Source organism: Puma concolor, chromosome A2 (genome assembly GCF_028749965.1).
Source record: "Puma concolor isolate L17-30 chromosome A2, mPumCon1.1.hap2, whole genome shotgun sequence".
NCBI classification, from domain to species: domain Eukaryota; kingdom Metazoa; phylum Chordata; class Mammalia; order Carnivora; family Felidae; genus Puma; species Puma concolor.
Window position 1 is genome coordinate 15064449 of NC_141668.1, and position 27475 is coordinate 15091923.

At 48.6% G+C, this 27475-nt stretch overlaps 1 protein-coding gene and 1 long non-coding RNA gene across 2 annotated transcripts in view; one reads left to right on the forward strand and one right to left on the reverse strand.

Moving 5' to 3' along the window:
* Positions 1-27475, reverse strand: part of TBXAS1 (thromboxane A synthase 1) — a 155877-nt gene that overhangs the window by 5016 nt on the left and 123386 nt on the right. The window contains exon 10 of the mRNA XM_025929728.2: positions 3527-3618. Within this exon, the coding sequence (XP_025785513.1) occupies positions 3527-3618 (92 nt within the window). The remainder of the gene's footprint in view (positions 1-3526; positions 3619-27475) is intronic.
* The window catches only part of LOC147583017 (uncharacterized), a 158785-nt gene continuing 131611 nt past the window's right edge, over positions 302-27475 (forward strand). Inside the window, exons 1-2 of the long non-coding RNA XR_015244625.1 lie at positions 302-2878; positions 25138-25245. This is a non-coding gene — a long non-coding RNA (uncharacterized LOC147583017). The remainder of the gene's footprint in view (positions 2879-25137; positions 25246-27475) is intronic.

Genomic DNA, 27475 nt, shown 5'->3' on the forward strand with positions numbered 1-27475 from the left:
TATATATATACTAAAAATTATAGATATATACTAAAAATTATAGATATAATAAGAATTATAGATATACTAAAAATTATATTTATATTATATTATATTATATATTTTTTGATGGGGGCGCAAGTGAGTGAGTGAGAGACAGAGGGAGAGAGAAGCAGGGCTCACCCCATGCGGGGCTTGAACTCACAAACCGTGAGATTGTGACCTGAGCCAAAGTCAGATCCTTAACGACTGAGCCACCCAGGCACCATGTATTGTATTTTTTTTTTTCAACGTTTTTTTTTTGTTTTTTTTTTTTTTTAATTTATTTTTGGGACAGAGAGAGACAGAGCATGAACGGGGGAGGGGCAGAGAGAGAGGGAGACACAGAATCGGAAACAGGCTCCAGGCTCTGAGCCATCAGCCCAGAGCCTGACGCGGGGCTCGAACTCACGGACCGCGAGATCGTGACCTGGCTGAAGTCCGACGCTTAACCGACTGCGCCACCCAGGCGCCCCACCATGTATTGTATTTTTAAGGGCTAGACTATAGATTTTTTCATATGAACATAACATTTCTGGAAGAATACCTGAACTTCTATGATTTCTTCTAAGGGATGAGACTGGGGTGGAGGATGGCAGGGGACTAGAGGTGTCAGATTTCTCTTTGGACCGTTCTGTATTGTTTCGGTTTTTGGTTTTGGTGGTTTTTGTTTTTATTTTAAGTATAAGCATATTATTTTTGTAATATAGATAATTACTTTAAAATTAAAAATAATGTATGCTGGTTTTTACTTCAAATTATAGGACTGGACTTTCCTAAATATCTTAGGGGAGATATAATTGTTATCCTAATTATTATTATATACTCTTCTCACTTCTAAGAGAAATTAAGAGCAATCCGAGGCTCCTTGTGGGATTTAACACTCTGTTAAAGCTACCAATGCAATTAATATGTGCTTGGAGCTGGTAGCAAAACACCGGGGCTCAAATCAGAGCAAGAAGGTGGGGGTTTCTGATGTATGCAGCCTCAGTTCTAATGGGTCAAACTAGGCTATACCCTGGCATCCCCTTCTTTGTCGTCTTTACTGGAAATATCTTGGACCTGGATCCAAGACCCCCTCAAAGCCAGGGCTTTCCCTTCTGTATATGGTTGGGCCTCCTGCCGGGCTAGGCCAGGCCACACACAAGGCCAGAAAAATCTGCTGAATTATATTGCATAGAAACCTGGATTCACAGTGATAACACTTCAACAGAGTTATGTTTTCCACAGGGGCCATTCTGAGATTTTGGGGGAATAATGGTGTGTCAGTGCTTGGGAAAAGCCAAGATGCTTTTTTGAGATTAAAATAATAAAATAAAGTAAAATAACATAGAATTCTCACTGTGCCTGTATTCACCAAATCTATTGCTTGGGCTGAAGCGAATTGGCTTCTTGTCTGGCTGAAAATAATGATGGCTTGCCTCTCTCATTTCTGTTGTTTGATAACAGAAGTCAGCAGGGCTGATACGTTAAAAATTCCAACAGAGTAGGTGGGGAGGAAGGTGAGGCCCAGGAGATCACGGCTTGCCCAGGATTGGAGCAGGATGGAAGCGGATCATTTGACTGGAAGGTCAGTCCTTCTTTCTCTTCACCTCGCACCTTACGTGGTGCTCCACTTAAGAGTGGTGTGGCTTTTCAGATGTTCTATTCTACTGATTCTCACCACGCCTGTGGGGCGGGCCGAGCAGACATTGTGTGCCCACTGAACACACAGGAAGCAGAAGCACAGAGCAGTGCAGAATTTACCCAGGATCACACAGCAAACTAAGGGCAGTGATGTGAACCTGTCTTGACTTTCTATCTAAATTTGTTCTGTGATTACGGAGCACTGGCACTGTATGTGACCTTATGAGGGAATCAGCAAATCTTGTCCTTCCTTCCCGAACCAGCTGCTGGTTCTCTGGAGCAATGCCTTCGCTGGCTTCCTTTTTCACAGTACTGTTTATAAAAAGGTCACTAGGAGAATTGATCAGAGCATTTTGGCATTAAAGAGCCTGTTCACGTTGTCGCTCAACACATCATCTCTACAAGGTCTCGCGTGATGAGTTCTTGATTGGGTTCAGATCCAGGAAATGACGTGTCTTTGATCATTGATAGACTTTCTTCCCGCTAGAGAACGTGACCGTTCAACTCTGCTGGTTTCTGTCTCGGCCAGGAGCCTCAACAACCGAGCAGGGACCTGACTCCAGTTATCAGTCATCTCTAGGGTCCTGTAAAGGCTTCTTTCCTCTAGACAGCCTTTGTTCTATCACTGAATGTCTTATTTCGAATTTCATTTTAATGTGTATAGCAGATGCCCACAGTTCCCTTGGAAGGAAGCTAGATATAAATCATTAAAAAACGAAGATTGGAGACAGTTTGCTCTGCAGCTCCCAAGGAAATCAGGGAAGGCCCATAGAATCTGGCCCTGGAGTTACTGGCTGTTCCCAGATCAGGGAGACTGAAACCCTGTGTGCTTGAGGACCGTGTGATTTCACTCCCTTCTGTGGAATTCTGTCTCTTTGCTCTGGGTCTGAACACTTTGCACAGTCGCTACAGTCACACTCTCTTTGACGTTTTTGGTTGGAATATAATTTTGAGATAACCTTCAAATTATCCACATTTTCTCTTAAAATGGCAAAAGCTACCTCCAAATGGATTATGTGGTATATTCATTCATAGACATGCAGAGTGGAACTTACAATATATAGGGTTAAATGCTTTGTGTTGCTTCTGTTTCTAGAACCTGAAATCTGGCCACTGTTTCTCTCCCTAAGGGTCTGGGGACCCAAGTTAAGATGCTGTGCTCCCTGGAAGGCCTCGCTTAGGGGGAGTTGGAAAGAAGTAAAAGACCAGATTCCTGCTTTCAAGGCACTTACAGGTTGGTGTGAGTGGATGTACTTGGGCAAAATATTGCAGAGGGGTTGAAAAGTATCCAAGAATATAATATGAAGTACAGTCAGCGTGAAAATTCTGGGGGAGGAGAGGCAAATGGCCTGCAGTGGCGAGTCTTGGGTTGGAGTTTGAAGGATAGGACAAGTGTGGGTTGTTGGAGAGTGAGGAGACGCCTCCCAGGCCTTGGAAGGTCCCCCCTGGAATGTCAACTCCAAGGGCAGGGGTTTTATCTGTTTTGTACATGGCTCATTTCCCAGTGCTTGCAACAGCATTCGGCTCAGTAAATAGTTGCCAAATGAATGACTAGTGAAAGCCATTCCAGGCTAGGAGGCCAAAGAGATTGGCTTGGGTTGGGTAGGAAGGTCGTTAAGAAAAGCCCAGTGATGCTTTGAGAAGGTAGTTAACAGAAAGGAAAATGAGCCAGACATTTACTGCTGTGGTTACTGCATGGAAGGCATCGTGCCCCAGGGGATACAAAGAAACCCAAGGCTCAGACCTCATCCTCCAGGAACTGGACTCCAGCATTCCTGATAACCCAGGTTGTGACAGTCTGAGGACTAGTGAGGACCTGAGACAGTGATGCCGAAGGGGCTTTGGGCAGTGTGTTGGGGCCGTGGGAGGGACTCGGGCGTACCTGAAAGCTGGTGGGTAAATCCTCAAGGTCTCTGCAATCACCATGTCCAGGTAGGGCAGGTGTTCCTGGAGGCTGCAGTAGTCAGGGGCCGGCTGATGGAGGAGTCGTGACAAAGGAAGAAAGTTGAGTTATACCAAGTCACACAGCATTCTGGCTTCTCCATTAGCTTTACAGTCCCGCTCCAACTCAGCAGACTCGGAAGTGGAGACGCCACAAAGTGCAAAGTCAGTTCAATCCAAACTGCACTGGGTTAGCACTGCGCATGTCCTGTTGTACTTGTTTCGTGGTGCTGTATATTACTGGGGACCCGCCGGACCAGTTTGGCACCTGGGGGTCTCTGAGTGTCAAAGAGATGTTTGGTTCCAACCCAATGACAGCAGCTTCAGCTGCAAGCATTTATTGAGGGAGGATGAGGTGGTGGCCACATATTGCATGCACACAACCTGACTTCCTCCTCCCTGCAAACCTGCGAGACAGCTGTTCTCCCATCTTTTAGAGGAGGAAACTGAGGCTCAGAGAGGTGGCCACATAGATACTAACTGGTACATCATAAAGTTAAAGGATGCATAGTGAAGTCACAAAAAAAGTTCTGATAACAGAAACTAAAGAGCTGTTTTAAATCAGTAAGAAAAGAAACTCATTGGGAAAATGGTCAAAGATATGAACAGGCAAAACATAGAAGAAGAAATACAAGTTGCCCTGATGAAAAATACAAATGAAAACGAGGAGATTCTGTTCTTCACTGATCAGATGAGGAAAGGTTGGGGAAAACTGATTAGATACTAGAGACTAAAGGTGTGGGAAAGCATGACCCAGCAGCCCGTGTTGGGGGGACACCGGTGCCCCTTGGACAATGCCCACTGGAGTGACACTGTCACCCTCACCCCTGGCCTGGGGAGGAGGGACACATGGGATATGAGCTGGGGAGCAGGATGTGAGTGGGAGGGTTAGGATGGGGTCAGGGAGGCTCATTCGCTGTTCTGCTAGGTTTCCCCAAATTCTCTCTCTCTCCCCACTCCCTACAGAGCCAAACACCTGCTTGGTGGGGGACAGCTTCATTTCTTTCAACCAGGTAGTCCTGATGCGAGAGCAGTCTTCAACTTGGAGATGTGCTTTCTCCTCTCCTCCCCTCCCAGAGCAGTAGAGGGCAGCACCAGGAGGGGGGTGGGCAAATCCATGCTGCAACCCCCAACTTTCCAGGGGTGGGCCCTGAGTGGCCTTGCTCCACCCTCTGGGAGCCATTCCCAGGCCTGCAGCTGGCCACATGGGATCTGAGCCAGTGGTTCTCAGAGAGAGAGCTCCCTGGATTGGCCACATCAGGGTCACCCTAGAAATGCAGATCCCTGCCTTCCCCCGCCCCCCACCACAGACCAGACCAGAAACGGTGGGGTGGGGCCAGTAAGGCATCCGGTGAGGGAGGGACTCCACTGGCGAGAGCAGGTGGGCAGGCCCTGTGTGGGATGTGCTTGGTTTGCTTGAGGAAGATAACACCAGGCCAGCTGGCTGGAGCAGAATGGGGACTCAAGGGGACAGAGGGGAGAGTGGTAGGAGATGGGGTCAGGGGCCAGGACACATGGAGTCTTGGAGTCCATGGTAAGTATTTTAGCTAATCTATCACTGAACAGCCATTCAATATAATGCAGCCATTCAACGATGTCTGTAGTATACTGTGGAGTAAAAAAGTCAAGTTACAGAATATGTGTAGTTTAATGTTTATAAATTTGGACGGCAAAGGAGGGGTTTCCATAGTAAAAAATAATAATGATTGGTTTCCCCAACTCACTCTCCTCCTCATTTCTGGGAACCTTCCTTCGGAAGGTTACCGCCAGACCCTATGTTTCCACCTCCACAGCAGACCGCCAGGGCCTGCTCAGTGAGCATGTGGCCCTTGAGAAGGCCCTGTGCTTGGAGCTTAACGCTCTTTGGTCGCCATCTGTGATTCTTAATCCTTTTACCTTCGAATTGGGACTTTGGAAGTAGAGTCTGATGGGACAGTGGAGGATGCGCCAGGGCTTGGAGCCTCACTTGTGTGTGGTCCCGCCTCTGGCCACCTCCCCACGACCCATTCTCAGCTGCCTGCTCTCCCGCCCCTGGTGCCTGGGGCCCAGCCTGGCCCCCCTCTCCCTGACGTGCCCTGTAACCACAGTTGCCCTCCTCCCCAGTCCAGGGCCCGGGCTCAGGCACAGAGAGGGTGGAGATGGGGTGCATGTATCCTGAGGCATCTTGAGTGGGCATAGTGGCAGCTGTGCCTGCCCTGGGCTGGCAGCATCATGGTGTGTGTCTCAGGGCTGGCCAGAGGCTGTGAATTGGCTAGGGCCAGCCTCTGCCCGCTTTTGGCCCAGGTACCAAGTGTGTCCTGGCACAGAGGTTTTAAAGATCTTTGAAGAGTCACAGTCTGCTATGGCGTTGGGGGTGGACCTGTGGGAAGGAGTGATGCCTGGCTCAAGTTCCCTAGACCCTGTCCCCAGCTGGGTCACATGCAGGGGTCTAGTGGCTAGCAGGATGGGACAGGACCCCTAAACATGCATGGGGGCCTAAGTCCCCAGCCCATTTGGTATCCCCGTGCCTGATGGTGTGCCCCCTTGGGGGAGCCTGGGGAACCCCTCTCTTCCTTCTAATCTTTAGTAGTTTGAATTGTGCTTGTTTCTTCTGGCCTGCGAGTCACAAAATACAAATTGTGTAATTTCAGTGATCCTGCATGTGAGTTAAATGCTCTGTGATAATTTACATTTAAAACCGGCATTGCATGATATAAAGATGAATGGTAAGATTCATGCTGGAGGAGAAGAAAAGAGAGAGAGCCTTTGTGTTTACCATTAATGGCACTTTCCCCGAGTTTTGAATGCGGGGCCCCCTATTTTCACTTTGTATAAAAGAATGACATAGTTGGCCCTGCGGGCCATGGTTGATTGGCCCAAGGGTGGGCCTCAGACCCAAGGGTGCAATTCTGGAAATTTGGATCTAGTGCAGACAAAAAGGAGTTTTTCTCCAGCGAGTGGAGGCTGAGCTCAGGTGAGTCATTATCTGCTGGTGACCATGTTCTGCCTTGTGGATGAATAAGCAGAAAATTCCAGTTGGCTGTGAGAAAGAAGAAATGAATTAAATGTGCAGAGGGAAGTAGAGGCAAATGACACAGGAAGAGACCATTTCCTGGTGTCCCCTAGAGTTCCAGTTTCTGTTTGCCACCCTCTGACTGGTCACTAGCCCAGTGGGTAGTGAATCAGTACCCTTACAGCATTTTCTCATTTATGGTCTAAGTTGGCAACAGACAAATTCTGTTATCTGCAACCAAAGGAGACTTATCAACATATGCAGAAAATGTAAAAAACAAACAAAAAAACCCGAAACCAAACCAAACAAACGAACAAAACACCAAACCAGACCAAACCAAACAAAACAAAAAACTAAAACCCCACGAAAAATGGTGGTACTGTGCACCAGAATACAGAACCATATTACAAAAAGAAAAAGAAACCAGATGTGGAAGCAACGTCCCTAACGGTAGATGGAATTGGTTCCCTGAACAAAATTTATGGTTTAGAAGCTGTCAGCATTTGTCAAAGAAAGAAAACTTTTAAAGGTAGGCTAAGGGAATTTGATGTGATCAAGTCACAGTCTTCATTATTCTTTCTCTGGATGAGCTTTTTACTGTGCTTCCAAGCTTTTGGCTCAAGATACACATGTAAACATCATCTCGGTCCCGCAGTTCTCCGCATGATGGAACGTTAGAAGCAGTGGGCCGACTTTTACTATATAAGGATGCTTGGGCCCTGCCCAGCCAGGGACTCAACTGTTGGTTTGAAGTGGGGCCTGGGCCCCAGTTCTTTCCAACCCCCGCCGTGGTTGTAATGTGTTGGGGGCTGAGACCACTCACTGCATTAGTCCTTCTGCGATCTACCCCCGTGATCCTTTCTGTGGGAGGAGTGGGCAGATGGGATGGAGGGAGGTTCACGCCTGCACATTTTAATCAAACCCAGGTAAGGTAATGAGGTTCAAATCCCTGTCCCACTGACAGACCAGTCTGCCCATCTGGACCTTTGCCTCGAAGTAGTTCTTTCAGGAAAATCAGGAATAAAGGGGTCCTACACCAATCATACCAGCAGAGGGCAGCAAGTGTATGGCAAATGGGGACTCCCTTGCGAGGCTGGGCCCCTACTCAGAATCACAAATTAAACTCCCAAAAGACTTAGGAATCATGAATCCGAATTTTTCATCATAGAGATGAGAAACAGGAGACCCAGAGAGGAAAACTGCGAGGCTAAACTCACAGCTAGAACTTGGAGTAGAAAGCTTATGTCCTTATTCATTCAGCAATCTCTCGATGCACACCTGCTGTCAGGTGCTGAGGATCCAGAAATGATCAAGTCTCTGCTCTTTGGGGAAGCCGACTTCTAAGCAAATCATTATACTGGATGTGGAATGTGCTGTAGGATGGACTTAGGAGGAACGGAAAACAGTTCGGTTTGAGAGTTCATTCATCCACTTATTCATTTGACACTGCTGAGCAGATGTGTACTCTTGGCCAGCCACTGTGCTAGGCACAGGGCACATAACTTTGACATACACTGACCTTCCCACCCTCTTGGACCTTATAGTCCGTCCTAGAATGCAAACCAATGGTGAGGGTTTCAGAGCCTTGAGCACAAGGCTCTGTGGAAGAACAGAAGGACGCACATCCCAGGCATTTGGAATCAGGGAAGCTAACAGGAGAAAATGAAGCCTAAGCCAAGGTCTTTATGATGGATAAAAAAGCCAGCGAAAAGTGGGTGGGCTTGTTTGGATGCGGGTTCGGACAAACCAATCTAAAAAAAAAAAATCCGTGAGTCCATCACAGGACCTTAAACCATGACTGGATATTTGATATACTTATGAAATTATGGTTTATTTGCTGTTGTTTTAACTTGAGAGATGGTGGGGAGGGGAAGAGAGAGAGAATCTTAAGCAGGCTTCACACTCAGCTCAGTATGGAGCTCAATATGGGGCTCCATCCCATGACCCTGGCTGGGATCATGACCTGAGCCAAAATCACAAGTTGGATGCTCAACCAACTGAGCCACCCAGGCTCACCAGTTCATTTGTTTTTAATGTGATAATGGTATGGTTGTCCTGTTTTAGAAAAGAGTCCTTTTATTTTAGAGGTGTAGAATGAAATATTTACAGATGACATAAGACTTCTGAGACTTTTATTTTTAAAAACCCCAAAAACTGGAATTGGGGGAAGGTGGGGAAATACATGAAACCAAAATGACCATAGTTGACCTCTTGTTGAGGCTGGGTGATGCGTACATAGTCCCCTCAAGTATTCTAATTTGTATAAAGTTTTCCTTCAAAAAAAAAAAAAGTTAAAATACTGAATAGAAATTGAAATAACAGTACTGTGGCCTAGCCTTTTAGATGCGTTACAGAATTAAAAATGGCTCTGTCAGGCTGGCCAAGTGGGAGAGGTGTGGTTTGGAGCCGGATCTTGTAGGACACTTGGCAGTTTTCTGGGCACAAGAGGCAGAAAGCCGTCCCACGCGGGGCAGCCTTTGGGCTGAGTCAGAAGTGTGGTGGGCGTGGTCGGTGGTGGAGCACTGTCAAGAAATGAACCAGAAATGGTACTTGTGCTCCTTGGGTGCTATGTATTTGTCTTTGGCATCTAGAAAAAAAAAAATTACCCAATAAAAAAATGTTGGGAGGGGGTGGTGTAGAATTCACTTGAAGTGAGAAAGGGAAAGAGAGGGTAGCTTAGTCAAGAGAATGCTTGCCCTTAGAAGCAAAGGCTGGCCAGCTCACCCCAAATGTTTACAATAGCAGCAGCATCCTCGAAGGCAGGAGGCCGGGAGCTCGGAGCTGAGGTTTCTGGCCCAGCCCATCCCATCCCTTGCTGTTGCCCTTGGGTGCTTGGACCCTCTGTGCTGCTCAGGGCTGAGGAGCACCTGGTTGGCCTGGAATGTCGGGAGAACTGAGGGGCATCTGAGCAGAACATCCTCTCATTTTGAACCAAGAAGCACTTTAAGCGTCTTGTGTTTCCAAAAGATAAAGATAAAAAGCCATCCCCCCGGGGTTCTTCCTGACTTCGGTTACGCAGGCCATATTACTCAGAGCTAGAATCAACCTGTCCTGCCTCCCACCCAGCGAGACTGCTACTGCGGCCTCGCTCCCCGACCTTGGCCATGCCTCGGGGTAGTCACTAGGTCCAGCCAGGGTTTCCGTCCCTGGATCCTGTCCTGGATCCGTCGCCCAGCAGCTGTGGCCTTGGGGCAATTGCCAAGGGCAACATCAGCAGGTCACCTGGTCTGTAAGTTGGGGTCATGCCTGGCTCACAGGGCAGGGTGGAGGAGACTGTGAAGGTGAAAGATCTCTGCATCTTTGGTAATGTACCAAAGGAACAGGTAATTCTTCTGTTCGAACGTTATCTGGAGGCAGGGAGCTCATCTCATCACGAGGCCGTCTGTTGCATGAATTAAATGACTCTATGAGGATGTGTTAAGGAAGAAAGTGATTTTAAAATCCCATGAAACTTATTTCAGCAGGGATTTATTTCATAACATAAGCCACTGTGCTCTTACAAGTTTGAAAAGAAAAAGAAATGTTAAATATTTTTTTAATATTTGATTTTGGGGAACATTGATTAAATAGTAAATATTTAATTACTAAGTATTGGGAAAAATAGAGATTTAAAAATAAACTGAATCTTTGCCTTGTGGTTTACATTCTCAGTCCAGAGTTCCTTGATTTTCCAGAAGGTTTTTTCATCTGTATGTTGATTTTCAGTGGGCAGTAACTTCTAATTTTACTTCCAAGGTTCTTGGTCTCTTAGTCTTTTACTCTTAGAGATTAGATCTGTAAACCAATATTTAAATGCAAGGGATAAACCTGATGGTTAAGGGAACGTTCTGGAAAATTTGTGGATAAATCCTTTCAAATAGGAAATAATACTGCCCTCACCTATTAAGGTCACCTTGTTACATTCAGATTTTTGTGTGCCATTTTCTTCGAGAGCTAGACACACATACACGTGCACATACACGCACCCACACGTGCACACATGCATGTCCTGCCCCCACGTTACTCACACCTACACTTACACCACACACGGGGTGTGTGCAGATAGAATGAGAAAAAGCAAATAAAAATGTCACTGCTTTCAAAAAGATTTTTCCTGGAGAGCCAGGGACCTCATAGAAAAATTAACATTTTCTTATTTTGTGAAAGGAAATAGAAGTGGGGCGGCTTCAATTTTGTCCTTCCCGAGGACTAACAAGGGCAGCATCGGATGGCACTAGTGAGTGCCCACGCATATGTCACCGGACGTGGTGTTATATAAAGTGGGCTAAATTCTGCCAGCCTTTGCCCTCTAGAAGCAGGGAGCTCGAAATCCCTTAAGACTGGACATGCTAGCATGGGGACAGCCAGGGGCTGTACAGCCATATGAAGAATAAAGATTTCCATTCACTCTCATTCCCTGGGGAACATATGATAATAGTATGAAACCAAACTGCGGAAAATGTAGCAACCTTCGCTTTGCCCTTTTGACCACCAGCCCAGGAGAAAAGCCCCTTCCCCCTGCGCCCGGTCCCCAAGATGCAGACAAGGCCTGAGTGGGGATCTGGGCTCCTCACTGACCAGTTCTCTAAACAGAGGCTCTGACTTCCTGGCTTTGAGATTCCATAGATGGGCCCATGTGAGCTGTTCCAGGCTTGGGGCAGAAAGCAGTGGGGGATGGAGGGATAGGGTGGGCTATGAGGTGGGCGGGGGATCTTTCTATCAACATCACTGCTTTGCCTAGCCAATGCCCAGAAAGTCCTACATGCTAACTTAAAGAATTTGGCAGATTTAGATGCAGACATGCATCCATGCCTTAGAAAAGGTAATTAGGAGAGTGTGTATGTCTATTTATATCCACTTTAAAAGGAAAGAGAACCCATCTCACATAAACCCCTGGATTATTCCAGGTGCTCCTGTACTCTGAGGCCAGGCCATTAAGGGATTAGGTGACAAGATTGTAATGAAAGAACACAAACCCGCCTGTGTGTGTGCTCACACACACACACACACACACACACACCAGAGTGCCAGCCCTTACCACCGAAGGCCCTGGGTTGAGCCTTATCAATATCCCTGACTTTCCATAAGAATTCCTGTCTTTGGAGATCTAAGATAATAATAGCACTCTGCCCCCCTGCAGTATTTTACTGGGTACAGTAGGATTTTTACAACAGTTCTGTCATTTGGTCCTCACAACTGCACTGTGAGGTAGGTAGGGCAGTTTTTGCTGCCTATTTTATAGACAAAAAAACAAAACAAAACACAGAGATTCAGAGAGGTTAGTGGCTTAACCAAGGTCACACAGCTAGTAAATAGCAGAGTCAGAACTAAATCCAGATCTTCAAATTCCAAGACTTGTCCGTCATGCTGTACTGCATAGACCTCCCTCCCTCTCCCCTCCTCCCATCCTCCCTCTTTCCCTTCCTTCCTCCCTCTCTTCCTTTCCTATTTTTAAAATATTTTATTTATTTATTTATTTATTTATTACTAATTTATTGTCAGGTTAGCTAACATACAGTGTATACAGTGTAGTCTTGGCTTCGGGAGTAAATTCCCATGATTCATTGCTTACGTACAACACCCAGCGCTCAGCCCAACAAGCACCCTCCTCAATGCCTGTCACCCATTTCCCCCTCTTCCTTTCCTTTTGTACATTTTGTGGAGGAATCACATGCATACGGAAAAAATATAGCACAACCTAAAGCACAGAGCTCGGTGAATTTTCACAGGGCGAGCGCACCCGCGTAACCATGTCTGATCAAGCCCCCAGATATTGCCAGCACTCTGAGGCGCCCCCGTGACCCTGTCCAATCACAGCCCCCTCAAGGGCAACTGCCATCCTGACTTGTAACACGAGCGATTACTTTTGCCTTTTAAAAAATCTGTGTATAAACAGAATATGCCGTCTGTGGGCTTTTGCCCAGGCCTGCCTGTGTGTGTGCGGGGCCAGATCTTGGAGACTCAGCCATGGTGTGGTGTGGAGCCGAAGTGTGTCCGCTCGAGTGATTGGGTGGTGCTCCCCCGGCACCTCATCCTTTCCACCGTGAGTGGACGTTTGAGTCGTCCCAGTTTGGGGCCATTATGAATAAAGCTGAACATTCTTGTATATATATATTTTTAAAGTTTATTTGGAGAGAGAGAGAGAGTTTGCAAGCAGTGGAGGGGCAGCGAGAGAGGGAGGGAGAGAGAGAGTCCCAAGCAGACTCCGTGCCGTCAGCACAGAGCCCGATGCGGGGCTCAGACCCACGAACCGTGAGATCAAGAAATCAAGAGTCGGATGCTTAACCGACTGAGCCACCCAGGCGCCCCTTGTATATGTTTTTTTGGTGGACATACATACACATTTCTGTTGGCTCTGTACTTAGGAGTGGCTTTGCTGGGTCATAAGGGAATTGGTTGTACCTCAAATTTTAAGTGAATCAGTTGGAAAACAGGTCATTGACATACATTCCAGTTCCTTCTGTTTAATTTCACTATGGGTTTGACCCTCTTCCCTCTGCCGCCAGATTCCAACTCGCTGAAACCCAACCACTGTCTCTATTCCAGGAAAGGGTTGAGAGGAAAAAGTAGTGTATTATTTGGGAGCAGAGTTATTTATCCCTCTAGTGGGCGTGTAGGGAAAAGGAGAGGTAGAGACAAATAAGACACATCTCTAATCACCTGATTTTAAAGAACTGTCCCAGTTACCAGACATAAGGACTCATAAGCATAAAACACACTCCCAAATCAACTAGATTCGAGTCTTTGGATTATCTGTTGTTATGTAATATTTAGGATTCTGTTCTCTCCATTAACAACCAAGTGGTATATGATGTTTAAAGAGATAAGCCCCTAAGTAAGTGACGGTTAAATCGCCCAGCTCACTTTCTCTGCACCAGGGAGAGAGTGTTTTGTATTTAATTTGCAGACCGATGCTTTTTGTTCACTCTGTCCCCACATAGATAGTATGTCTAGGACGTGGGTGTCACATGCCTTTAGCAGAGTGTGGGGGCAGGGGGAGAGAGAGACAAGACACAGCCCTATACATTCAACTCACTATGTACTTGGGAAACTGTTTACTTGTTCCTTCAAAGATTTATTATTATGGTAATAGGGAGCCACTGAAGGTTTGATGAGTAGAAGTGACACACTGAAAATGACTACAACTCTGACAGATGATGTATAGGAGGACAGTAGGAAGAGCTGGTCAACAAGACAACAAGGAGACTATTGTAATAGCCTGGGCAAAAGTGAGGGTCTCTGACGACAGAGCAGTGGTCAGAGTGGGCAGGGGGTTGAAAGAGAAGCAGTGCAAGCAGTGATTCCCCATCTTGGCTGCTCCCCACCGAGCCCGGAGCCCTACCTCGAAATGTTCAGGTTTAGTTGGTCTGGACTGGTGTGCAGGAATTAGTAGTGTTCTAAACGGTCCCTGAAAAACTCTCATGTGCAGCTGATACAGAGTCATCGTAAGGAAGGAAGACTAGTCCAGGGAGGTGAGTCTTCGGATGTAAGGGGGCAGGGAGTGAAGTGATGAAAGCGATCCCGAGGTTTTATTCCTGGGGGCGCCGAAAGATGGACGGAGGACCAGTCCGGGTGGGCTGCCTCCTCCAGGAGAGCTCAGCTCTGGCAGGCTTGTGTTGGGGAAGATGGTGTCCCACTCAGCTGCACAGAGGGGGATGAGTCCCCGGGATGGGGGCTGGAAGAGAAGCAGGGCACCAAGGACTGAACTGTAGGGCTTCCCAGGGAAAGGAGGCTGAGGGGCTGGAAAGGAAGAGACTCTGGATAGTCTCGGGTCTCCTGGACACAGCCATGGAGATAAAGGACAAGGAATGGCCTTTGCATCAGTCAACTGAATGGGGGAGGGGTGGGCCAGCATCAGCAGGGTTAACAGATAAGTGGGTGGAGAGGGGATGGAGCGACGGGGAGTGAGCTGGGGCCGGCATGCCACTTCCAGGGGCACACTCCAAGAATTCGGGGGACCTGAGCAAACCAAGGGGGAGAAATGAGAGCATTGCCACACGACTGAGCAGCAGACATGTGACAAAGGAAAAGTACGTGCTGCTCCTCTCATTAGTGGGGCAGACCCAGGACGATGGTATACGGCGTGGGGAGAACAGTTTTGATGCAATATAGGGAAGGATTTTCAGATGACTAGAACTTCATGAAATAGACAAGCCCCATGCACACTGGAGATTTTCAAAAGCTGTCACTGAGCATCTGAAGAGGTTGCTGGAGGATATTCATGGATCCCTCATTGAAAGCCGGTAGACATGTGTGACCTCATGGTAACTTCCACATCTAGGATGGTCTGAAGCATCATGACTAACCCCCCCCCCCCCCAAATGGCACTGCATCTACCCAGGGACAGCCTGTGACACTAGCAGATCCTGGGTCACCTGCTGGCTGAAGAAATGTCACGTGAAGGTGGAGAGTGATGAACTTGCCCTATTTACCCCCCACCTCCACCCCCAGCACCGCCCCCCCCCCACCTCCACCCCCAGCACCGCCCCCCCCCCCACCATCCCTCATTCCTGTGTGCGTGTTGATAATTCAGTCTAAAAGTCAGAGCCCAGGTCAGGTGCTGTTTGGGGAAATGGTAAACAAAGATAAGAGCTTTAAGCACTGGAATTTATTTTTTATCCACTCTGCCTAAAAGCAACTGCATGTTAAATTTAGAAGGCTGGCTTCCAGACCCCTCCCCACCCTCCTGTTTCCTGCCTCCTTTTTACCGCCCATGCTCACAACGCGGTCTTGCTGACCATAGAATAGGAAATGTGTTTGGAAAGCCCAGGAGTCTTTAGAGGCTGCCTGCCTGGATGTTTCTAGAAATGTATCATCTCTGGGCCTGGGAGAGAGGGCCATTTCCTCCGATAGCTGGCTCTGCCCACCATCCCAGCAGCAACTGTCTCTACCCAAATATTTACCCACACGTCCTCTAGGCAGGGCCGTGGTACATCGGCCTCACACTGTCGGTAGGTGAGATGCTCCCCAGGGAAGTAGCCGCATTTTCAGCAAGACCCCTTACAATTTATTTACAAAGGTCTCCCTCACGCCTGGGAATCTATAATTGAACAGCTCTCTTTTCTATGTAGGTTAAATCCCTTTGCAACCAACTCCAAGAACCTGTAGAAATCCTTTTGTTGGCCTGGAATTCTGTTGTATTGAATATTGTTGGAAATAAATGAGCCATTGTCTGGACTGAGAATTTTCTGGTTAGATAGAGATCTCCACTGTGATGCGATTTATTGTGGCAGGATTTTTTTTTTCCAGCTCATTTTAAATTCCCTATTGCCTGCTCAGTCCATTTTCCCATCTCAGGATATAAGTGGGGAGGGCTAGGCTGAAGCTAAATTAAAAAAAAAAAAAGAGGAAAGAAAAAAAGAAAAAAGTCTCCTTTGCCCAAGACTGCTGTCCAGAGGCCTAAATGGAGTCTGGGACCAGATTTTAGCGAGGAAAGTGTAGTACATCTACTCAGTGGCTTAGGAGAAAGGAGTCACAGGAACTGGCAGCCGGCACATGAGTAGGAGATTAGTTACAGGATGATAAAGAGCCTCAGAGCCTCAGAAGGTCCATGAGTTCAACCCCCCGGGGCCCCACTGCACAGATGAGGACCCACAGCTCAGAGAGGTGGGGTGGCTTGTCTCTGCCTGTGCTCACACAGGCTCATTTACTGCTCTTAAAAAAAAATTCCACTAACCCAGCTAAGCTTTAAAATATATTCAGCCCTACTTATGAGTACGTTTTTGAAGTTAAAATAAAAAAAAAAAAACGTAAGGAGCAATTCACTGTTTTTCTCTTTTATAATCAACTCTTGAGATTTTGCATTTCATGGTTGACAGACAGAATTGTAAGTGGAAAAGCAGAGATGTGGAATTCAACAGATCTGATTGGAGGACAGTGGGCAAGTTATCAAGCCTCACCAAGATTCAGTTTGCTCGTCTGTGAAATGGGGACAAATCACATTTCAAAGGGTGGTAGTAAGGATTCCTCAGAGAGTGCCAATTGGGATTTTCTTAAGAAGCTCTGTTTGCAATTCTGCTTTAGGGCATGAGGTGAGGAGTGAATGTATCAGATTTGCTTGTTTCTAGAAGTGCTGGTCAGGGACCCGGTGAGTCCACGGTAGCCTCAGGCGTGGGGTCTTCCCAGGAGGGATGGAAACGACTGTGCCAGTGAGAATTAAGAATTCACTGGGGCTTGGGGCACCTGGGTGGCTCAGTTGGTTAAGTGTGTGACTCTTGGTTTCGGCTCCGGTCACGATCTCAAGGTCTGTGAGTTCAAGCCCCACATCAGGCTCTGTGCTGACAGTGTGGAGCCTGCTTGGGATTCTCTCTCTCCCTCTCTCTCTGCCCCTCCTCTGCTCGCTCTCTCTCAAAAATAAATAAATAAACTTAAAAAAACATTAAAAAAAAAAAAAGAATTCAGTGGGGCTGCCTTGGAGGAGACGCTGGCGAGAGGCCCCCACTCCTGTAATCAGAAGAGGGAGGAAGATGCTAGAAGATAAGCCCTGGAAGACATCACAGAGGCTCTTGGAGACCTGCCTCAACTCTTCCCTAAACAAAGAGCCTTGCAGAACGCCTCCTGTCACCTTGGAAGATTCCGCTTTGCCCCGGAGGAGGTGGACGTTCCCAGAGTTTGGGTGGCTTGCCCGGGGCCCCATGGCCAGACATTGGGAGAGCTGGCCTTTAGTCAGAGTCTGTCTCCAGGGCTGCCTCGTACCCTCCGTGATGGCTGTCTTGTCACCTCTGTCACCAGACACGGTTTTAGCCCTTGCCGATTTTCTGCAGCTGGTGGCTTTTCGTGAAAAGGATTCCTTGTCAAGAGTGGCCTCTGCAGTGGCAAGGCTAAGTAAACATGGGCCCCCGAGTAACAGCTAACATGAGCTGCCCTGACAGTGGTGGGCCCAAGGACACCAAAAAGCATCCCTCCCTCCCCTTGCTGCCGGAGGACTGGGTTTGAATACATGAGGATGAGGTTTTGGGGGGGAAACCTTTTTTTTTTTTTTGTAATTTGGGGGTGGGAGGAGACTCGCTAAATCAGACAGCATGTTCCTCAGAGGCTTGATAGCAATTTCTGTTCAGAGGAGCTGAGTCGCTGAATTCCTACCTCAGCCTCTGGTCTGCTGGGTCGGGGCTGGAGCCTCAGGGGGAGGGGGGCTGCTGAGGTCCAGAGGGAAGGCTGGGCCAGCCGGCCTGCGGGTGGGCCCCCCCTCGGGTGGGCCCCCCCTCGGGCGTCTCTGGAATGGCCTGGCAGATGCTTCCTTCATACCACGTTACAGGAGGTGGAGGGCTCACCTTCCTGGCGTGGGCGTCCGGAGAGATGATGGTCACTCCCTGCCATCCTTCTCATGCCCAAGTGTGGGGAGAGAGGGTCCCAGGGAGACTCCTAGCTCTCATGGAATGGAGGAGGGTCTCATGGAATGAGAGCCTGAGTGCTCCCAGCCCAGGCTGCCCATTCATCCCCCCATGGGCTGAGCAAGCTGGGCCTGTGGGCCCCCGAGGCAGCCAGCGAAGGCTTCAGTTAGGGGCATCGCTCTCGAGCAAGCAGCTGGCTGCTCCTGCGGACAGAGCTTCCAGAGCATGAGCCCTCGGGGACATCAGCCCGGTCCCCACTCGGGGAACTTTTGTTACCCGTTTTTGTTGTCGTTGCTGTTTATCTGATACTGGGCTGTTCCTCTAATGTAGGACGGAACCCCAAAAAAGGTGACTGTGGCCACGTGAGGGGACATTACTGCTCCCTCCCTTCCCCTCTGTGAAAAAAGATTCTGTTTATGTTTTCCTATCTTTACGCTTTTATTTGATGTATTTATTTATTTTAAAGATCTTTCCAATAAGAAGAATTTCATCTGTCCTCCAAGGGTCCCCTTAGCAACCAACCTCTGGGGCTCCCCCGATGTTTGCAGACCACCTGGTCCAGACCACTGTTGTACCGGGAGTGTGTCCCCCACGCCTGCTGTGTGCCCCTGGGTGGGTGGGGGCCCTGGGGAGGGGAGGAGCCCTGTGGACCCCCGCTGAGGCTCACAGGGAGGGGAGCACAGAATGGGGACATGGAGGGGGCCTTGTGGGGGCCACCCAGTCTGCTCAGGGCAGGGATTGGGGGGCATCGGAAACACTTCCCGGAGAAGGGGAGGCTTATGCCGAAGCAATTTTCAAAAAGCATTTGTGCTCTTTCACACAGAAACAATAAAAGCACTTAAACAAGGTTTTGGAGCAGAATTGAACCGAGTTCCTTCACAGGCGCATCGTTTATTGCCATTTTATTGGAGTGCGTGCTCTCTGCAGTTTATGCCTCTCTGCTTCACGCCAACCACGTGGCAGCCCATGTATCGTGGAGGTGGCACGTGTTAATTACGGCAATTTGTTTTCGCCGTGGATCTTCAGGAATCGTTTGTCTCTTTTGTCTTCTGCGTCTGCTGCTCCCTATCAGGGCCAGGTGTGGGGTGCCTGTCCCCCGCGTTGCATTGAGGCTTCTTCAAGGGACTTGACCTTCAGGTGGGGGCAGACTGGGGTCTCTGAGGTGCCATAGGTGACAGTGTCACATCAGGAGGCCCCGGGCAGGGGCCGGTGGGCCGAGGGATTTTTGCAGGACGGTAGCTCCGGGCAGCCTGGGGTCAAGTCCACGGCCATGGGCCTGGGAGGGTTGGAGGTGTGGACCTGGAGGGGAGCTGGGTACTTGGGGACAGAGAAGTGGCCTTAAGGAGGTGGGCGTGGCTGAGCTGGGCCAGGCCCGTTTGCCAGGCCATGTTTCCTGCCCATCATAGGGTGACAGCAGATGGCCTCCAGGAACTCAAAGGGCAAGGACCTTGCTGCTCTACAGGGTCCTGGACAGGAGGCCCAGGAGTCAGGACCAGAGGTGGTGGGGTGACCGCCCAGCAGACATAAGGAGGACATGCGGCTCACATCCTGCCACACAAGACACAGATCTGAGAAGTTAGCTCTCGAACTGCTGTGTTTGCCAGGAGCATAGACTGCTGGCGGCTTTCCTGCCCACAGTGCTGGCCCCACAGTATGGCTGTGACAGAGGAGTGGGGTGCTGGACCAAGGACACCCCATTGCCCCTCAGCTGCCACCTTTGTGATGACCTCCGTGTCTCCCCTCCGGGCCAAGCCTCTGAGTGAGGGTCCTGGAAGCCAGCTCCAGGTGACGTTGGGACAAGGGTGGGGACAGGAGAAAGAAAGCCTGGCCTGGGGCAGGGCGGGGATGGGAGCAGAGAGCGGAACCAACAGTGTTTTTATAAGAAGGGAATGCTCGCAGCTACACTGAGTATTCATTGACCAAGTCCTGGAGGACAGGCACAGGGCGAGTTTCGCTTGTATCATTTTATTGAGTTTCTGTTTTACAGATGAGAAAACCGAGGCTCAGAAGGGTTTGTGCACAAGGTCAGCAGGCAGAGAGAGGGTGCAGCCTGGCAGAAATAATGCTGTGTGAGTGAGAACCCCTGTCTGCCCTCCAAAGGCTGACAGGGCCAAGCCAAGGAAAACAAGGAAGGAGGATTTTTTTCTCTTCCCGGTTCGAGAAGGACACACAAGGGTGTGCTCATGCTCTGCTCCATGACCGCGGCAGAGGGGCGGCCTGGGGACAATTGAAGGCTTCATAAGATAGCACGTAAACTGAGGCAGGAGCACATACTTGGGCTGGAGGGATGGGAGCGTTCGGGAAGAGGGAGCCCCTGCGGTGGCTGGGGGAGGACAGGACTCTGTGAGTCCAGAGTGTCCGCGAACCCCGGCCAGGCAGGTGGGGAGTGTGCAGTGGCTTCTCCCAGCTGAAGTGCGAAAAGCCCTTGCAGAGACCTCTTGGGTCCTCCTGGGTGCCTGGCAGAGTGCCTGGGCTGGTGAGGGCCCTCGTCCCAGATGGGCAGCGATGTGGGGCGGCTCCTTGGGAAAGGAGAGGGAGCCTCAGGGAATACTACAGTGCTTGCTTTTGATGTGGTAGCTGTGGAGAGTTTCTGCCTTGTCCTGTTTCTGAGCCTTGGACCTGTAACCCCCATGAGCACCTGGGGAGCTCACTGGCCCGTGAGGAGGCCCCTGCTCTGTGCGATGGGGGGTGGGGGGTGGGGAGGGGGGGCTCAGGGCTCCTAGCTCAGGTCGCCTACCCCTCTTCTCTCTCTGACCCTAGCTGGCTCCGAGCTTCTTCACAAAGAGCATTTGCTCCAAGACTGTCCCTGGGTCAGTGTGGGGCCACCCCTGAGGGTCCTGGCCAGACTGATACATATATTTGCAGAGTTTCCTGAAGATCGCACAATTCCCAGCTGTTCTTGATTTTTTCCTAAGGGAAGGGCACAAGGAAACGGTCTTAAATGGCAGCAGGAGGAGGGCCCCTGTGGGATCTTCTCAAGGTTCATTAACCCCACAATGAGTCACCACCTTCCAAAGAAACCGTTCTGATGTCTTGCTCCCTTTGGCCCAGACCGTAGGATGCTGTGATCTTTCCCCAGTAATATAAGAAAAGAGTCTTTTCCAAAAGCTCAGACTAATGGTGGGTAGGGTTGGATTTCTGGTAGGGGAGTTGAATTTTGTAAAACTGCAAATCTGTCTGATGAGAAAACACCATTTGTTGTGACAGAGCCCTTAACCCCCTGAGCTCATGGAGGTCCCATGAGGTCTTCTAGGTCTTCTAGGCCAAGGCAAGGCTGGCCTGGGCAGTCTGCTCTGGTTTTTGGGACCCCCCAGATCACTTAGCTTGCCAGTGTGGTGTTTTTTAAATGTTTATTTACTTATTTTAGAGAGAGAGCACAAGCACAATGGGGGAGGGGTAGAGAGAGGGAGGGACAGAGGATCTGAAGCGGGTTCTGCACTGTCAGCACAGAGCCCGATGTAGGGCTCGAACCCACGAACCATGAGATTGTGTCCTGAGCCGAAGTTGGACGCTTAACCGATTGAGCCACCCAGGCGCCCCACCAATGTGGTTTTTTTAAGGTAAATTAAAAATAGGGCAACAGTCATATGCATTTAGAGCAAAAACGTCTGGAATTCACTTCGGAAAGCTCTTCGTGTGCCTGTGCGTTACCTTTCTTTCTGATGAGTGCTCTTAGTGGAAGTATCATGTTGTAATCAAAATTGTGTTTTCTGTAGCTAACTGTTTTAGGCTCAGAGGCCCTGAAAACTGATTTATGAGGAGTGAAGCTAGGAAACACGGGGTGACACTTCACACGTATGTAGCCAAGGAAGGAGGGGGTCCTGAACATTCCCATAAGAATACCGGCCAGTCGAGCTGGAAACAGTACAGTACAGTCGAACGGAAAAGCCGCATGCGGCCTCTGTACCCGGTCGTCAGACTGTCGGTCAGTCTTGGCCCGAGTACGTTTCCTCTGCTCCAGCCCATTTCGGCTTCACTTGGGGTGTGAGAACTTGAAACTCCAGTCCCTGTTGAGGAATGGAAGTGAGACTCCCGTTCTGGGGTCCCCCTGGCCTCTGGGCTCTGCCGTGGAAAGAGCAGGGAAGAGCAGTTTCCTCTTGCGTTTTGATTCATGCTGGTTCTCAAGTTCAGCTGCACCCTGGAGTCACCTGTAACACCCTACAGGAAATGGGGCCTGAGGGTTGAGTCTCAGCTGTATCTTTAAGTTCCCAGGGCATTGCTTAAGCCCATGGCTTACAGACGTTATATAAAGTCTAGCTCTGTGCAGACAGCCTGGGGAATTCTTTCAGGGTCTTCCCCCTCTTTCCACATCAAGCTTCCACCTCGGGAGCCAGTATGGTGCCTTGGGTAGAAGCCCACAGGAGTCACATCGCCCACATCGGAATTTGCGTCTCGCTGCTTCTCGGCTGTGTGACTGTGGTCAGCTTCGCTGTCAGCCTCAGTTTCTCACCCAGTAAGATGGAGATAATACAAATACACCTCGCGTAGTCGGCACAAAGCCTGTTTGCAGACGGCACTTACCAATGCCTGGCACACAGTAAGCGCTTGGTGAGCCCTCACTGCTGCTTCAGCTGAGGAGCTGAGGAGCCCTGTGTGCCCCTCCCCCACCCACATCCATCCTGGTGTCTTGAGCCCTAGGTTCCTCCCCTCTGGCCAGCCTGTTTAGATTGACCACTCTCCTCTGGCAGGTCTGACCTTCTCTCTGACTTGGTTTCTCCCTGAAGATGCTCCTAGAATGCCCGCTTGGCTTCTCACACCTCGCCCGAAGACCAGGCCCCGCCACGACACCTTGCTTGGAACGGGCTCTTGGGTGCCGCCCCAATGCAGGATCTCTGTTCTCAGACCCCCAGTTGTCTGGCACATGACAGGAAAGGAGATGGGGTGAGGTGGGATCAGAGCCTATAACAGATCCATTCCCTCGTTCCTTAGGGCCCCCAGGATTCCCATGGGCTTTGGGGCTACCATAGTGAGTCCCTCTCTTTGGAGCCTCCAGTCGGGCCAGTGGGGGGAGAGAGATGAATCGCATACACAGAAAACCACAACAGAGCTAAGTGTTTTGAAGAAAAGATTTGAAGAGGGTGAAGTATGAAGTTGTTTACCATGCTTTGGAACGCTTGAAGGGGTTAATTTTGGGGGGAAATCAAAGGAAGTACCTTTTCTATCCAGTGTATATTTTTTTAAATTTTTGAAATGTTTTTATTTATTTTTGAGACAGAGAGAGACAGAACATGAGCAGGGGAGGGGCAGAGAGAGAGGGAGACACAGAATCCGAAGCAGGCTCCAGTCTCTGAGCTGTCAGCACAGAGCCTGACGCGGGGCTCGAACTCACAGACCGTGGGATCGTGACCTGAGCCGAAGTCGGAAGCTCAACCGACTGAGCCACCCAGGCACCCCTCTATCCAGTGTATTTGAAACTTGTAGGACTTATTACTCTACGGAGTTGCAATAATTGAGATATATTTTGACAAATTCAGGGAAGGTAACTGGAGAACGGGTTATCAATGCCCCCATCCCCGTCCCCGTCCCCGTCACTGGAAACAACCATCATGGAAGCAGCTACTGTGCTCTCCTCTGCACCATCTGCTCGCACCCTGGGTCAGCCTGCTACTCCGGCCGTGTCACCCTCTAGAGGTACACAGGCTGGAGGGAGACTAGGGTGGGCAAGGGACTTGAAAGTGTGCCACATGGAGAAAATTTGCAGAAGCCTGAGGTGGGCAGTCTTTTAAAGGGTCATTTGGGCCCAGAGTTTGAAGCTATAGATGGAAACTATAGGGAAATGGATTTGTGGATTAATGGTCTGGTCCAGCTGTTTGAAACATGGAAGAGGTGAACCCTTCATTCCTGGAGTGACCAGTGGATAATGGGTCCCGAGCAGGTGCCCAGGAGAGGGCATTCGGGATCAACCAGCAATGTCTGAAATCCTTCCAAGTCCTCGGGTCTTGGTAATTCTACCATTGTTTTGTTGGTCTCTGGCAGAAAATAGTGTTCTGGGGAAATAGGATGTGAAAAGAGGAACTCTGTTGGAAGGGAAGGAGGACAGGAAAAGTTCCAGGCTGAAAGGGAGGGGCAGCAAGGGACCCCAGAGGGGCAGTGAGGGATGTGGGAGTGGCAGCAAAGGGGCTGCTGGCCGAGGGGCACAGATGCACGTGCTGAGACCCTGGTGGATCAGAGGCACATGAAGGGACACGTGTCTCCTTAAGGCTTCTGAGATGACATCTGTACAATGGGAGTGACAGGAAGCATCGAAACAACAGCAAAATAGAAACAAATGCTTCTGGGGCGCATAGGCACAGGACTGCACGCTAAGTGCTTTACACGTGTCACCTCATCTAATCAGCCCCAACCGAATGGAGCCAATAGGTTTATTATCCCCTTTAACAGGAAACTGAGGTTTACGGTCATGTGGCTGGTTCAGGGGTTCAACCTGGCTTTGAGGCAGGGAATCCAGCCTGGAGCCTGTGTCTAAGCCATCCGCCCAGCTCCATTCAGGGTGGAGGAAGATAAACTGGGGAAAGGGAGCTGCAAATTGCTGTCTGTGAGTCTTGCTATGAGCGTCTTGCTTCGTGCATCCCCGAGGAAGGTGGGTTGTGGCTCCCTGTGCTCAGCCATGAGGAAGCCAAAGGCAAGATTATTCTGTGGGGTGGAGGGAGAGCGCCAAGTTAACTTCTCCGTGTAAACGGAATGACTGCTGAGCTAGCACTAGAAGGAGCTCTGCATTTGGATTCTGCAAGCCAGGATGTACTCTTTTAGGGCCACGATAGGAGACACGGGAAAGGTGCTCTGGGGACCACGCGTCGCTTTGGACTTTGTCATCACAGCTAGGAAAAAAGTACACGTGGAGTGGATGGTCACAGAGAAGACCTAGAGGATAGTAAACTGAATGATTGTAAGATTCCAGAAAGTCCTGAATGTGGTTTGAAAATCTAGACTTAGTATGTGAGAAAATATACAGCCTCCATGGATATCTCTTGGATTGATGTCTTTTTTTTTCCTGCCAGTGTATTCCTGCCGGAAGTATTCCTGCCAGATGTTTGCGGACATCTCAGCACACTTCCATGTGCTGATGGCAGAGCATAGGAGTTAGAGCAAAAAGACTTGAGCTCTTCAAGTCTGTGTTTGCTGTGTGACCCTGAGAAACACACTTAGCCTCTCCGAACCTATGTTTTCTCAACTCCGAAAGGGACTATTAGAGGGAACAAATGGTAACAAGTAATAGTTACTATTCTTATGTTTTTCTTACATCTCTGGCAGTGCCTGTCTCCAGGGGAGAGTACATGGAACTGTAAAGATCTCCTGAGGCACCAAAATAGTGAGACAGGGTTGGGCGCAGAGGGGAAGTAAGATGCTGCGGATCAAAGGGTAAGCGCCAAGATGAATTAGTTTGAATGTTTTTAGAAGTCAAGTGGATGTCATAAGCAATGATATAATCAGTTTAGATCAGCAATGATATAAATCTTGGGAATTTTAGAAGAATCTGAAGTAATAACAAAGTGGTTTAGGAATAGTGTGATTAGGTAAAATAAAACAAAAAAGTGGATCCTAGAATGTGTGTTATAAGTTGGAGATAGGGAAAATGGACACTAGAAAGTATGGTAGAATGAAACCAGAAACACAGGCTTGGGAGCTGAGAGACCTCAATTTCATTCCTAGTTTAGCCACAAATTAGTGAAATGGACTAGGAAAGTCTCTTAACTGATCTGACACATTTCCTCATTTGTAGAGTGGATTAAAAAAAAAAAAAAAGGCTCCTTATTCACTTTCCTGAGTTATAACCCTCTAACCCAGTGTTTTTCAGAATGTGGGCTATGAACCTTTAGGGAATTGTGAATTCAATTTAGGGGATTAAGAGCAGCATTTTAAAAAAGGAAATAGAATGGAATAGAACATAGAGTATATCACACCTAAAAGACTATATATTGTTTCACAAAACGTTTGTTTAATTACATGGGTATGTCTGTACTCGGTTGACTTATAAATATATTTCTTATGATGTGTTGTGGTCAACAAGTTTGAAAACCATCGCTCTAGGGGCGCCTGGGTGGCGCAGTCGGTTAAGCGTCCGACTTCAGCCAGGTCACGATCTCGCGGTCCGTGAGTTCGAGCCCCGCGTCAGGCTCTGGGCTGATGGCTCAGAGCCTGGAGCCTGTTTCCGATTCTGTGTCTCCCTCTCTCTCTGCCCCTCCCCTGTTCATGCTCTGTCTCTCTCTGTCCCAAAAATAAATAAACATTGAAAAAAAAAATTAAAAAAAAAAGAAAACCATCGCTCTAACACTCCCAGGGCTGCCCCAGGAAAACTCAGGTATGCTGCCTAGCTTAGTTTCTCCCTTTGCATTTGTACCTCTGTGATCTGATCCCTCTGACTCTGCGTAACGATCCCAAGAGCCCTACCATAGGCAATACCTGTTCCCCTCACTGTGACCATAGAGCCAGTAGGGGATAAGGTATTTATGAAGTCAGAATAGAGTTGCCAGATTTATCAAATAAAAATAGAAGCCTTAAGCAAACTGTGAATTTCAGCTATGCAATGAATCATTTTTTAGTATAACCATGTCCCAAATATTGCACGAGACATACTTAGACTACAAAATGATTCTGTGTTTATCAGAAATTAATTTTTTTTAATGTTTGTTTTTGAGAGGGAGGGACACAGCATGAGCAGGGAAGGGGCAGAGAGAGAGCGGAAGACACAGAATTCAAGGTTCTGAGCTGTCAGCACAGAGCCCAACGCGGGGCTTGAACCCATGAACCGTGAGATTGTGACGTGAGCTGAAATCAGACACTCAACCGACTGAGCTACCCAGGCGCACCCCTTTTTTGTAAATTTTTTTTCCAGAAATACCTAAATTTAACTAGCCCCCTGTGTTTTATCTGGCAACCCTAAATAAGTAATAAATAAAGAGCAAACAGGAGGGAAAGTTTCCAAAGATTACGACTTTTAAGTGCCCAAACTACAAAACTTTGTGCTTTAATATGATCATAAATTAACAGCTGTATTATATTATGCAAATTTATGTTAAGTTATTCACTATCTGTCATCACGCTCCAATAAAAATTGTATATATGACATTTAGAAAAAAATGGTATCTTCTGATAAGAGTTTTGTGATGCATTTTGGTGGTGCTGGTTGCCTTTGGCTTGCCTGAATGCTGCAGCCACAGACAAGCGGAGTCTTTGTGAGTGACTCACTGAATTACTTATGGTCTGTCTAGATCCATGAGAACAATCCCGGTGAGTGACCAGGGGCCGCTTTCCCTCCATTTTCATTCTTTCCCGAAGGAATGCAGGTTGGCGGGGAAATAACAGGAGAGAACCCCCCCTGCCCACCCCCGTCTTTCATCTAGAAGTTGGCAGTTTCCCACCAGTAAACACTGTGCAGCATGAAGGTTAGCCTGACTGGACAAGCAGGAAGGGAGATTATTTGGTTTTTAATCTCTGTACCCTCACATTCTTGGTGATTAAACCCAAAGGGAAGAAAGCAATTTCTGCTGTTCCCTGTCTGTAGCGTAGCTATAGAAATGCCCACCAGTTGACTAATTTAACATTCAGAGTATAATAGATAATGTCTTATCTTCAGGCTGATTTGCTTAAG